General features: G+C 38.3%; 1 protein-coding gene across 1 annotated transcript; it reads left to right on the top strand.

The window, feature by feature from the left end:
• Positions 1–1,868: 1,868 nt before the first annotated feature.
• Positions 1,869–13,853, top strand: LOC147315861 (gap junction alpha-5 protein-like). The gene is made up of 7 exons (XM_086258828.1): positions 1,869–2,298; positions 5,982–6,109; positions 7,523–7,687; positions 9,398–9,694; positions 9,976–10,041; positions 10,136–10,284; positions 11,250–13,853. The coding sequence occupies exons 2-7, from the start codon at positions 6,041–6,043 to the stop codon at positions 11,716–11,718; spliced, it is 1,215 nt and encodes a 404-aa protein (XP_086114954.1). The 5' UTR covers positions 1,869–2,298; positions 5,982–6,040; the 3' UTR covers positions 11,719–13,853.
• The last annotated feature ends 818 nt before the right edge of the window (positions 13,854–14,671 follow it).

Genomic DNA, 14,671 nt, shown 5'->3' with positions numbered 1-14,671 from the left:
AGAGGCAAGGCTGCTGGACACTGGCGCCACCAGGCCCTCTGACCACTACCAGTAGGCAACGGGTGAAGTGTCTTGCCCAAGGACACAACGACCGAGACTGTCCGAGCCGGGGCTCGAACCAGCAACCTTCCGATTACAAGGCGAACTCCCAACTCTTGAGCCACGATCGCCCCAAGTAAACCCAGAAGTAAATGATCACTCTGCTTCATGTGACAAAAAGCCAGCAACTAGGTTTTTGGATTCCAGCTGAAAATGTGTCAGAAGTTATTCCAACTTTTAGAATTTTTGAAGTGTAAATGCAATAAGGAAATAAAATATTCAATCGTTTAAGAATCAAAACGCTAGCAGTAGCCTTTAAGCAAACTACACTACAGTTATATTACATATAATAACTTCCTCAGTTTCCTGTTCTTAGCTGACAGGCGTGGCCACGCACCCATTGTGGTCTGTAGCCCAAGGTTCAAAATTTGATGTGTTGTGCTTTCAGAGATGTTCTTCTGCATACCTTGGTTGTAACAAGTGATTACTAGAGGTACTGTTGCCTTCCTATCGGTTCAAACAAGTCTGACTATTCTCCTACGACCTCTAGAATCAACAAGAAATTGTAACCCAGATAGCTGCTGCTTTCCTCTTTTTCTAACCATTCTCTGCAGACTGTAGAAATAGTTATCCCAGGTAGCATTCTACATTGAAAGTTATTTAAATGACCTTTTTCCCTCACTCTGATGATCTGTTTGAACAGAGGATCATCTGGACCATGTTCGCACGAGTGGCTGTGTAGGTATTTGCATCAACAAGCAGCTAAACAGGTGTACCTAATGAAGTGAGCAGTGAGCAGAGTTGCATGTTCGAACAATATCTGGTAATTTTAAAGCGAGAGACCTTATTTTATCTACCCACTCCATTCAAGAAAATCCCCTAACTGTGAAACTACATAATTAGTGGAGGAATCATGTGTTTGCATATCACAGACCGAATTTAAGAAAACGTCGATGAATTCACTGAAATGAAGCCGAATGTCATCACTTAATTTTTTAATGGCAGTTCAGCTGGTTCAAAACAAGAAAATTACCTTGAAAATTTCTGACATTTGGTGTAACGTTTATATCCTCTGGCTGTGCAGTGTTGTTCGCCACATTGTTTTAAGTGTCACATGGTATAACCACTGCTTTAGATATACTGAGGAAAAGACACGCTGATAAGAGCCTGGAGGAAGCCATGGTGCTTTTTATTCTATCACAAGTTCTCTGAAAAGAAGACACAGCTGCTAGAAAGTGTTTTCATGCTGATTAAAAAAAAACCCAAGTGAAATCACATGTTGCATCTTAGCCTACTTTTTATTTTGAGCAAAGATGTTCACTTTTACTTTTTGATTATATTTGGCAAATTTCAGTTTCCATTAAAAACAAATAAGTAAATGAAATGAATGTAATTCACTGAAATCACAAAAACGAAAGACTTAAGAAACTGAAACCAGCTTGTGTTTATCTTCGGAAGAGTCTCAGTGCAGGAACTTAACCAGCGGTTTTCCAAAGAGATTCCATAATAAATCCTGTGGAATTATACTTTAAGCTTAAGTCACTTACCAGAGCTTAAGAGAAGCAGAGAGATATATGTCAAGAGAGTGACATGAAGGAATGCAGGACTGGGTCTTTTAGCTATTGTGTCTTAATACAATATGTGACTTCCTTCAGTGCCAAACACTACAAACAAACACATGCACCTATATTTGAGAGTTGAATAGCAGGCAGCGAGGCACCAGGCCCACTTCCTCTGGAGATGTAGAAGGAGGAGAGGGAGCGAGAGGGGGAGAGAGTGAGAGAGAGAGGGGGAGAGAGAGAGGGGGGTATAAACTACAGCTTCACACACATTTCATTTCAGTTCAGATCTCTCTGGACACAAATTGCTCCAAACTGCTGGATTGACTCCTTTTTCAATCCCCTGAATCAACTTGACCTTCTCCGTCGATCCGTCTTTGTGTCAGTCTCAACCTGTCTGTCCTGAAGTTTGTCGGGTTCATCAAATTCACGCTGACATTCAGTGACTGAGGCTGAGCAGGAACGCTCACACTCACAGCTGGAGAGTGGCCGTCATTCATCACAGATCATCTGAATACGTGCATCTGTCAGCTGTTAAATCTGCTGCTCCTACATCCTGAGGATCAACTCTGAAGAGGAGGAGTGCCTGGCTTACTAGCACCTCACCAACAAGAAGAAAGCATCCATCAGTTTAACTTCAGTCTACAATCATCAGGCTATCACTGGATTAGAAGTTTCCTTTCTCTGTATCCTAAATCAGGTAAAGTATCTGTATGTGGCAGAGTTTTAGTGCAACATGTTTACAGTATGGCTAATGTCTTCATTTTAAGATTAAGATGTTAAATATTTAATTAATATCAAAAGTGTAAGCATCTTTTTCTGTTTTTATGCATTCCAGTGTTAATAATGACCACATCAGTGCTAAAAATGACCACAAAACAGCATTTTCAGACCCCAAAACCTTAAATAAGATCACAAAGAAGTGCCACAAATAAAAGTTGTGTGTGTGTGTGTGTGTGTGTGTGTGTGTGTGTGTGTGTGTGTGTGTGTGTGTGTGCGTGCCAGTGTGCATAAAGATAGAGAAATCTTTGAGTAAATTCTAAAATAATTAACAAATTAAACTTCTTTTGTTACTTGAGTTTGGAATTTAGTTTGTCTCTAAATGAACGCCCATGATGTTGATGGATGTGGCAGAATTTTATCACGTTGACCTGTTAATACTTTCTATTCAGCTTATTATCGCGTTGAAAACATCCTCATGTCTGACCGATGTCAATGATTCATCATTTATTATTGTAAACCAGCTCGAGAAAGAGGGGGCCTTTGTATTTGTGTGTTTGTGTGTGTGTGTCTGTGTGCCCATTATCAAGACAGGATGCAGAACAATACTGACTCCACATATACACACCCAGTCTCTCTCTCTCTCACACACACAAAGAGAAACACACATGCATGCAAAGGTCAAGAGAAAGTCTATACAAGGAAGTAATATTGTTATTAATGATGCTGGGATCACTTGTGAAAGATATGAATGGGAGCACACAGACACACACAACACAGAGACACACACACATGGTTTGTTCGAAGCTTCTGGGCTTTACAAAAACAGGAAGGGATGGGCATTTAATAAATAAGTTGCCAAAAAAGTTGTAATCTGATTTTAAACTTTTTTTTCTGGTCAGATTTTTAAGTTCATCTTCGTTTCTCATCTGAAATTAGTGCTTCTTGCATAACAACACGTCTGAAATAGACTTTTAATACAAGTTTAATATGAGTTCCAAGTTAGGGACAAAAACAGTCACATTTGCCCACTGGTTCGAGAAATGACATCAATCAAATGACAGAAGGGTGAGAAATTTGGCATGTAAAGCAGTCCCACTCCACCCAGAAATGCTCTTTATTGTTCCCCCTGTTTTGGAAGTCTGTACAGAGTCTGGTACTCATCAGAATCACATTTTGTGTAACATCAGAATCCATAATCCAAATACCTAGGTATGTTGTCATCAGTTACCTTGTCTGTGTTTCCTTTTTATTATCTTGTCATGTATGTATCTACACATACATGTATTTAAATAACAAAGATAAATGCAAAATCTCCTCAAACTTTAAAAATTGTGACACAAAATCTCATCCCAGGCAGTCAAATACTGCCACGTGTAATGCAAAAATAATTTAACAAATAATGAAATGAATTACTTTCTCAAGTAACTAAGTAATGTACTCTATGTTACATGTTACTTTTAAGAAAAGTAAAAAGTAATGTGAAATGTTTAACTTTTTTTTAACCCCAACACACCCAGTTGAGTCCCAAGTGGGATAAATGTAGGTTTGCTCTGCGCCCACACAGCCCCACAGTTCACCCACACCTGCCCACTGTGGGGTCAAACAGGCATGTTTGCTAGCACATTCTTTATGATAAGGAATCACCATGAAGGAATAAATGACTCTTGAGGAGAAGATTAAATGAGGCTGAGAGAAGGTCACTGATTCAAAACCTCAGTAAAATAGAAGTTAAACTGGTTCTTATTGATATACTGCAAAATAACTCAAGAAGTGAACGATATCAGGTCATATTCCAAGAATTTGAGAGTTTTGGTTTTTGTCTTTAAGGGTAAGTGCCTCTATTACGTAGAGACTTGAGTATTTAACAAGCAAAAGATTCTTGGTTCAAGCACAAGCGACATAAGACCTGATGGTTGTGTCAGGCCAGGTGCCTGGTGTGAAAATCTCCAGCATTGTGCATTGATGCACATTGTAAATGAGGGAGTGCTTAAAGGAAGCACAGATTTTAATCAACATTCCATACCAGCTGGTGACAGTAATGCAACATGGGGCATATGTGGGTCCTACACTCTTGATCCTGGTACTGGTATGGAATGTGTGTACTTCTGGGCTCCATACCATTCGGTCCAGATGCCTAGTCCCCTACACGCATTGGCATGGTACTGGGGCCCATAATGGACTGCCCACACTGGCCCCAAGGGGGCATGTTTGCTGGGAAGGAAGATTTGTATTCATACTGGTACAGACTCAACCAAACATAGGAACAGACTGGATGTGTGTGTGTGTGTGTGTGTGTGTGTGTGTGTGTGTGTGTGTGTATGTGTGTGTGTGTGTGTGTGTGTGTGTGTGTGTGTGTGTGTGTGGTAGCAGTGTTTACAGTAGATCTCTAGTTTTCCTTCCCCAGTGACAGGCGGAGGGGGAGTGTGGGAACAGAGAGGAAGCTAAACTAAACCATGGGCACAGACATTTTTATTAATGGGGTCGTGGCCGGGCTGGAGAGAGGCTCACACATACACACACGAACACACACACACACGCACACACACCTACACACACACACACACAGCAACAGCCAGTCTATTCCTCAATGGTTTATCCACTCATCAACTAAGGTTTTTTGAGCAAGAGCATGGAAAAAAGATAATAATTGCACCAAATTTGGAATTTTAGAAGGTGCACTAATACTCCATGAATAGAAAACAAGGAGAAGCACACACAGTGAGATATTTTAAGTAACACAGTTTGCCCAATCCCCAAATGAAAGAAAATAATACCAGAAGAATAACCCCATCTTTTTCTCCCCAGCCAACCATAAAACATTGTGCATTAAAGGCAGCATGCATACAGCATAATCACTGTAGCTGGAGAATATTTCTAAATGTTTTGTGGTTAATCACGAATTCATGAGAAGTGCAAATGAATATCATACAAAGATATAAAACATTTTTTTAAAGATTGCCCCAAGTTATTCTCAAGATATGTGTTTAAATCAGCCCACCTGACCATAACATACATGACAAAATCTTCCACTGAAATATTTCAAGTCTTTTAGCTCTCCAGATTAAAACACTACAAAGTGATATTCTATTCTCAGTATTTCTCCTGGATGAATTATTTAAGTTGAAATATTTTGAAAAATATTTTAAATCCGCTTTATATACAGAACAAGGAAATGTATATATATATTGAATATAAGACTGTTATACTATAAGTTTAGTCATTACATGGCATTCAGTTATGCGTTTCACATTTCTTCACATTCATAGCCCTAAAATCTATTTATAAACAAGATGAAATGTTTTTTTAAAGGAAGATTAAAAAATTGCGCCAAACAAATGTTAACAGTTGATGTTAATTTAATAGATTTTCATGCTTTTTTCTAAGATAAAGACATTTTCTCACTTGTACATTCCCTGCTTTTGTTGAAAAGCATTCTCATGAAGTAATAAAAAAGAAGCTACATCTCCATAAATGTAGGAAGTCCTAAAATCTATTGAAAACATAAAATTCTGTCTGATTCAGGGAGGATTATTCTTGGTACCTCATAGATTTTTTATTAAACTTTGTTATAAAATTAGTTTGTAAGATGTGCCTGAATGCATCATGTGACCCACCTGTTACTCATGCAAACCTTCCCATGCTCTTTGTTGGTGTGTTCAGGTGGATATTGCCCAGCTCACAGTTTAGCAGTGAGTAAGGAATTTGAGTTGTAATCAGTCATGGCAGACTGGAGCCTACTGGGAAACTTTCTGGAGGAAGTACAGGAGCACTCTACCTCTGTTGGCAAGGTAACATGCAAACACAGACACGTATATGTACACACACATTGCATACTAACACACAAGACTGGTCCGACATCCTCTGTTCATGACAGACAAACATATACACTCAAAATAGAACATTCATGTATTTCTAAATCATCCTGTTTATTTTGTGTATCCCGACGCGTGGTTTGTGGTTTCAGAGTCTTGTAACACTAGAATGAAATATCATACAAACATCTGTTAGTTTAACCATTCGAAACTCAACTCAACAAGTCTTAAAAGAAACCAAAAACAAATAACTTCACTTTCAGAGATTTTATGGAACTAATGTTACTTACAACTGTAACGATAGTAACCTCTGGTTTTCAGTGCATGTCCATTGTTGTAAAATGTGTGCATGTACTGTGTGCGTCCTCTTTCTTCTGAGAAGCTAAGTAGTAGTAGTCCTCAAAGTAAGTTGTTTACAGAACTGTTGGCAAAGCTTAGGAATCCAGGAGCACAATTTATAAACCAAGATAACAAATTTAGACATGGCACAAGGTCAAGAGGACTGGAATTCACGTTCTTTGTGGGACTGTTTCTTTTAAATCTTTGTTTCACTCGCTTGGTTAGGTTTAGGAAATGATGACGCTCTTGGTTTTAAACCCCCCCCCAATAAACATTACATATCATTGAACTTGTGAGAAGGCTCAGTTTTCTAGTTTAGATTCTTTCTTAAATAACTAATTGTAATGGTCAATTCAATCAGTCAGCACTTTGTGTACTTTTTCTAAGGCATTTTTAAATCTGTTTAGAAGTACTACAAAGATAACCAGCTCCTAAAGTATGTAATAACTTTAGTTCAGGGTGGCCATGAAGTCAGTACTGGCAGACCAGCTATTCTCACTGCCAGCCAGCTGATGGCTCAGTTAGAAGTTGTCAAGGCATCCAACTGGCAAACCTCATACAGGGAAAACTATTTAAATGGCACTTTACAATCCAGCTAAACTCCGAGTCCTCCTTTCATGGTGCACCCGACCTAATCACTGACCTATTGTTCTCACTGCTCTGTGCAGGGTCTTGCTATTGCTCTCCCTTCTTGTCCATGGATGGAGGTGGAGTTTCCATAACATAAATATACTACCAAACACAAATAACTGCAGATGAAAATAACAATTTTCATTCATTATAGTGGCCCTCCCCTCTGGGCTGGAGTAACCTTTAAGAGCTGTTTATACCTTTATTGTTTTAAAAAGGGTAAAAATGGGAATGTCCACAGTCTAGACTTTGATTAAAGGATATTTTAATTGAAGCAATTCAGCAGAAACAAATAATTATAGTAACACTTAAATTACACTTGTCCAATTAACCTACTCTGAGCTAATGCTGATTTTGTTCTAATCTTTGGAAGAAGAAGAAGACTGGAGGTCATAATTGCTTCATGTTTTTTCTCCACAGGTGTGGCTGACCATCCTGTTTATCTTCCGAATCCTTGTTCTCGGGACAGCAGCTGAGTCATCGTGGGGAGATGAACAGGAAGATTTTAACTGTGACACTGAACAGCCAGGCTGTGAGAACGTCTGTTATGACCGAGCCTTCCCCATAGCACACATACGATACTGGGTAATGCATTGGCAGTCAAAGATTATCTTTTTGTTTTAACCAACTGAAATCAAAGATCATAAAGAAGTCAGCCAATCCATCTTAAAGCTTGACATTTTATTAGAAATATATTAGAGTTACTCTATCACATCAACCAAAAGAACTTCTTTATACCTGTTGATGATTTTTAAACATTTTCTAAAACTGTAAATACAATATGAACTCTAATTAGTCAGTTGGAATGTATCTGTGTCTGTACATCCCTGTTCATTCATCAAACATTTCAGGCATCATACCATAAGTCTTTATGGTATGATGCATTTAATTTTAAATCTATCACGTGTTAAGATTGGTTTGCCACCTTCCTTACAGCTATTTACTTCCATTTATTTCAGTGCAGTGTGAAAAATAAATTGCAGTCACTTGATGTCCTCAAGGGATTAATTATGGTGAAATGTTTCCATTTCATACAGGCTATTCAATGAGATTATCTATGCTTGCAGCCGAGAGCAAGGGCTGCTTCAAAAATGCCTCCCTGCAAATGAATCCTCCCCCCCCCCCACCCCACACACACACACAACAACAGTTCAGATCAAACAATAAAACTCTTATCAAAATCTCAGAACCAAAAAAAACGGAAACTCATTTCCCAAGAAATGTGGCAACACTTTGGGTTGATGCATACCATAAAGACTTGAATGGTATGAAAGGTTGAGTTTCCAATTACAACGTAGGTTATAACATAGATTTCCAGGTCTATCAAGCTTAAATCTTTGCATTCTACTGCATTAGTCTGACCTAAATTTAACAGCTTCCTAGAAAATGAATAATCTTCAATGGTGGAAGTTAAACTCTTGCAGATATCAGATTAGTGAGTTAATCTTTTAATTTTGCGTCACTATCCTTTGTGTAAACCTAAAAAATAAATGTTCAAGTAATATGTTCAAGCAGGCTGCAAAGCCTGCAGTGGCAGCTGCCCCAGTTTGTCCCCCTGAGTACAGACTAATACTCAGGACTGAGCCATAGCTTCAGTTCAAAAGCCCTATTTAAAAAGGAGAGCGCCACCTGTTGCTGTTCAAGCACTCAACTGCTAGTTGAGTCATTCTGTCAAAGACTGCAGGAAAATAGGATCCAAATGCATTCTCCAAATGAGACGGGTTTGAAGTGAGCAAAACCTTTATTGTGGCCGATAATAAAACAGATCATAATATAACAAAGTCCAGAAACACAGCAGACAACAGAAGGGAACACACTAGAAACTATATAGACATGGGGGACGTGGAAAATGGGTAAAAAGAGACAGCTGAAATGAATCAGGAGGACTTGACACAAGGAAGTAAAATTAAAAGCAAGGAACAAGCAAGAACAGATTATCAGATAAAAGAAGATTTAAGGGGAAGAAAGAGAGAAACAAAGAACTAAGACACTAAGAAACACGGCAATCAATTATAACGGAGAACAAATTACAACATCAATTATGATTCTAAAGTTCATGAAAACACATAACTGGGCTAATGGGCCAGAACAATGACACATCTCTTGCTTTTCATACTTTCAATCACTGATGCCTGATCTGCTCTGGATGAGAGTTTCGTTGTTTCTCTCCCCACCTAAATTGTTTAAAGTATAAAGTCCTGGGAGTCCATACTGAGAAATATCTCACACTGCTGCAGATGAAAATAACAACTTTTGTTTTACTTTTGATTATAAATCTTATTCATGTCTTTCTAGGTGCTCCAAATTGTGTTTGTATCCACTCCCAGTCTGATCTACATGGGCCACGCTATGCACACTGTCCGCAGAGAGGAGAAAAGAAGGAACAGGGAGGAGGAGGGAAGAGAGGAGGGAGGGGGAGAAGAAGACCCAGGAGGAGGTGAAGGAGGAGGTGGAGGTGGAGAGAAACAAGAGAGGAAAGGGGAACGAGATGGAAATGAAAAAAATGAAAGTCACTCAGCAGGTCGAATTCGCCTGAGGGGAGCGCTGCTGCAGACATATGTTCTGAGTATACTGATACGCAGCATCATGGAGGTAAATGTCACCATTTCTGCCTTTAACTTAAACATAACTTGATAGCAGGTCAAGATTTCAAATCTGTCTAGTTCAAGCTCATGTCTGTCCTCCAAAGGCTGTAGGTGGGTCTGAAATGAGAAGAGAAGTAAATTAATGAAAAATTGCATTGCAGAGTTTGGACCAAATTGCTCATGAAAGTTTAGGATTTGTAAACATTAAAGGACTCGTATTTGTATTGTGCCTAAAACATGATGTCTACCTGTAAAAAAAACAACAAAAAAACCTGTCCTTCCATCCAGGTGGTGTTTCTGTGTCTTCAGTACTTCCTGTATGGAATCTTTCTCAATCCTCTGTACGTCTGCAAGGTAAAAATCAGACATAATTTTGATTTCTCTCTATGCTATTAACCACAATATTTGGGCCTATAACAGTAATTCTCTTGTTCCTTTGCTCTTTTAGGCATGGCCATGTCCACATCCAGTTAACTGCTATGTCTCCAGACCTACAGAAAAAAATGTCTTTATAGTGTTCATGTTGGTCGTGTCAGCTGTCTCTCTGGTCCTCAGTGTGCTTGAACTACATCACCTGGCATGGAAACATTGTTGCAGGTCAGAAATTCATTGTATAGTTTTTTAGTTAGAAAAGGTTTTTACATGACGACATAGACGAACGAATTCAGAATATTCTTTTGAACTATGATGATAATTGATGATTATTTTTTTAGGTAATTAATGATTTGATTTAATGATTGTTATGTTTATTTCCTATTTAACTCATTCACTGCCATTGACGTCTATAGCCGTCAATGGCAGTGAATGAGTCAATGGGTTTAACTCATTCACTGCCAATGGCTGGCAGTGAATGAGTTAAGAAGCTTAAGGTTGATAAAGTTACTAAGACCTATTTGAGCATTTAGTCATTAACAAAGATGTAATTTGTTGCCAGTTTGCACAAACAAAAATAGTGGTGAATTATGTAACAGTTTATTTCATATCAGGTACGACTGTGTTAATCTGTTGTTTTGTGACCCCCAAAGTGGCCAGAAAAAAGTGGAGTTTTAACTAGACAAAACTCCACTAACTCCACTAAAACTCCACTAAAAATGAAAAAATAAAGGTGGCTTTTTTTCTGAAGAGTAAGAGTAAATACTGCAATGCGGTAATAATATCCTAATATGTTACTAGACACAGGTTATTCTCCTGTATTCAGTCTAAACCTGATTAAAGAAAGAGATAAAGATAACGATTGCTGATGATTCAGATTTTTGGTCAACAGTGAGACATATTCATATGGATTTTAAAGTCTTGTAAAATTAAACAATGCAACTTTCTCACGAAATTTCATTTCCCTCAAGAGATTCGATTCCAATAACAATTTTAAGCCTTCAGTGATTCAGATGTACTTCCTGGAATTTACCATTAGAACAAATGGAATGAGGAAAACAGGGAATGCTTTCCATTTTGTGGTAGTGAATTCTTAAAGAAGTGTTCACAGCGGGCAGCACGGTATGTTGTGGTTGGCAGCATAACTTGAAATCTTACATTTTCCCACTGGTTCACTCTGTTTATTGCAGGCGATTCTTGTGCTCTACAAAAGCCAACAAAGCAGCCAACACCTCTCTGAGCCGACAGCTCTCTTTGTCTCCTCCACCACCATCGACACCACCCCCAGATTTCAACCAGTGCGTGACTGGCTCCACACACTTCCTACCCCTCCCCTTCCCCAACCACCGACTAGCAAACCAACAAAACTCTGAAAACATGGCTACCGAGCAGAACAAAATGGCAGCAGCAGTGGAAGAGGTAAACTTCCTCCAAATGAGCTGCTATTCGCATGGATGGCAGAAGACCAATGATGGTCAGATCCAAGATGGGAGATACCTGAGACCCGATGCTAACTGCTATACCCCCGAGAGCAGGGACGTCGGCTGTGTTCAGATCCAAAATGGTGGCCCAGATGTGCTGCTGCATAAGGACAAGCGAAGATACAGCAAAGCCAGCGGAACGAGCAGCCGAACTAGAGCAGATGACCTCGCAGTTTAGAAAAAAAAAAAAATAGATAATAGATTTACAAACCTGCTGAAAAAAACCACACATGCATAAAAGACAATCTAAAGCTGAATAAGTCCGTTCACCTTAGCTTTCATAACATGATTCATTTTATCTAAGGAATCATGCAAATGATGACTAATTCCTTTTATCTTCTTCCTTCCAACATTATACGGCTCCTAATGACTTAAACCAGGGGTGTCAAACTCAAATACACAGTGGGCCAAAATTCAAAACTGGAACAAAGTCGCGGGCTAACGTTAATATTTATTGAAATATATTTGTTCCTCCAGATATAAGAATGAATCTTTTCTTATGGACAAGTTTAGCTGAAAAACTGAATATGGAACAAGCAAAGCTTAATACTAAACAATATATATATATTAGCTGTATAATGCCAGTAGGCCAGCTCTGATAGTAATTTGGTATGGCTTCGCGGGCCAAATGTAATTAGGCTGCGGGCCAAATTTGGCCCACGGGCCAGAGTTTGACACCTATGACTTAAACGATGGTCTTTACCCAACATCTGAGTAATCGCCCTGCACTAGGGATTGAACAACTGGGCAGCAATGTCTGGAGTTGTGGTGCTACACAGATTGCTAAATCCAGCAAGAATAACTGGATTGTGGCTTCTTCTTGAACTGAAACAAACATGCACCTGAAGCTTGCACTGTTTATATGCTGAGACTTAAGTCACCAAAAAGGCCATAAAAGGTGAAAAAAAAAAACAAAGTTTGGGTGACACCATTGAGGGAGTCTGCACTGTAGAGCATAGATGTCTTATTCTTTTCTTTATTTACTGGTGTGACTCAGTTGGGCACAAATTAATTCATGACTTTAGTCACAAGAATGCTGACAAAGCCTTTTTTGAGAACAGCAGCAGTGACTGTATCTGAAAGCTTTTCAAAAACATGCTCTTTGTGATTTTTATCTCCTGACTAACAGCAGCTTGTGCAGGCTAGAAGAGATCTGGTCCAAGTCACAGCTGCCTTAATAGTACTAATGTGTTTCAGGACCTTAAAAGGCCCAAATGGAAAAGCTAAAAAATGCACTAAAATCCTGACTGTGACGTATTTGTTATATTTCAAAGCCCAAAGAAAAAGGCATGAGGCACATTTATTTAAAGCTTTATTTTTAACATCATGTAAAGGCAAACACCTCTTAAATATATATTTTTCTGAGATTTTACTCCCAAAATTTGTCGCCTATCATTGACGATAAACTTAAGATAGAGATGAAGATTTCCTCCAATGCTAGTGCATTTATCTGCTTGCCAGGTATTTCACTTAAACCTATAACAAACTTACACTGTGTTTATTTCACTGTTACTTCTTCACATTTTTTTTTTGCAGAAATGTTTATTCTAGCTCACCTGCTCTATAATCAGTTGAATTTCGTTCTTACTAGGTGCCATTTGAATTAAATGAGACTTTAAAACAATACATTTACATTTCAGTATCACATAAATATTGCATGAGCAGTGTTTTTTATAGTTCTTGCTGGTTTGCAGTCCTTGAGTGTGCCCAGGAAATACAAAATTGAGCCTCATGTCTTTGGAAGTACCAGCACTGGACACACTGGGGACTTCTATGCTACCTGTAGACTGAGCCTAAACTCTGTGGCTTATTGGCTGGACTTATGACTGACTCATTTAACATTTTGCACTGGAAATTTACGATGTGATTTTGTGAAACCGCTTAAAAACATTTTGCTAAATTTTCTTCTTGTTTGAACTGCGCTCTGTTTTCAGCCACATTTGATACCATGTAGATTATCTTTTCACACCAGCATGTCTTTTATCATTTCTTCTCAAAGATTTCTTGCATTTCCTAAAATATGACAGTCTGGATGATACTGATGGGTTTCTAGTACATTATATTATGGTCATTTTAGCTATGAACACACATAGAATGAAGCATGGGACTACTACTATGTCTAGCATAATGTATATGATGTGTTTTGTTTCAAATTGTTCGTAATGTCATTGGACACACACACAAAAAAGTTTGGGTATTAAGCAGTGACCAATGCTGTTAATGACAATTTAAATTTGTTTTATATTTATTATTACACTTGAATAATGTGAATGCTTTATACATTTTGAAAATAAATGCAACATATGCAAACCATTAGAGTTTGTGCTTGGAACCACAATAGCCAGAAACTGTTCGTGTTCATGCAGCAACTATGTGGACTAGTTCTGCAGGATATTATGTGGAAAGTTAAGACCTGTTTGCTACAAAGCATCATAGACTGTATATACAGGACACACATGATCCTTTCAGTCAGGAATGCAAATTGCAGCCTCAGAGTCTTTGAAGACTCAGAGTTGCTTGACATGTTGATTTTTTTTTTCTTAGAGCCATAGGCAGCCATATTTGGAGCTGGGAACATCCTGCATTCATAAACTGTACTGGTGCAACATGAAGACAGCAATATCTGCTGATTAGCGCTGAAATTAGAATTTCACTCACAGAATCTGAAGCACACACTTTTATCCCTCACAGCAGGCCATATTATTTGTCAGGTAATTCCACTGCATCTGCAAAAATGCTAACAAAAGCTACAATTAAAATATTAAGCCTTAAAAAAATCAGTGTTGTGAGTTGTAAAAGAAATCCAAGAAAGAAGGAGTTCTATGTAGAACGGTGGCTGTAAATATGTTTTTTTTTTTTTCGTTAATGTAAATTTGGTTATTTTAACATAGGCAATTTATTCATTTTTGAAGTCAGTCTCGAATAGACATTTAAGGAAATGGAGTTATTGGTACTTCCAGACCTCAAGGTCAATGTTTGTTCAATATCTCAAGCAACACATCACCACACATCTGTTGAGCTTCTGTAATAAAATTTAAATCAGCAGACAAGCAGAAAGAACAGAGTCATCTGAGCACCAAGGATTCCTGTGTTGTGTTGTTACTATGCAGGAAAAGTTAAATGTATAAATA

The sequence above is a fragment of the Aulonocara sp. 'chitande type north' Nkhata Bay genome, linkage group LG13, assembly GCF_057382095.1.
Source record: "Aulonocara sp. 'chitande type north' Nkhata Bay isolate Kocher_YH1m ecotype deep benthic linkage group LG13, A_spYH_male_GT1.1, whole genome shotgun sequence".
NCBI classification, from domain to species: Eukaryota; Metazoa; Chordata; class Actinopteri; order Cichliformes; family Cichlidae; genus Aulonocara; species Aulonocara sp. 'chitande type north' Nkhata Bay.
Note: the sequence above shows the minus strand (reverse complement) of the source record. Positions and strands in the feature narration are given on the sequence as shown.

Excerpts from the sequence above, each read along its gene's own strand:
- LOC147315861 (XM_086258828.1), top strand. The coding sequence starts at position 6,041 with ATGGCAGACTGGAGCCTACTGGGAAACTTTCTGGAGGAAGTACAGGAG. Across the intron at positions 6,110-7,522 it reads ACTCTACCTCTGTTGGCAAG|GTGTGGCTGACCATCCTGTT; the intron begins GTAACATGCAAA and ends TTTTCTCCACAG. Across the intron at positions 10,042-10,135 it reads ATCCTCTGTACGTCTGCAAG|GCATGGCCATGTCCACATCC; the intron begins GTAAAAATCAGA and ends TTGCTCTTTTAG.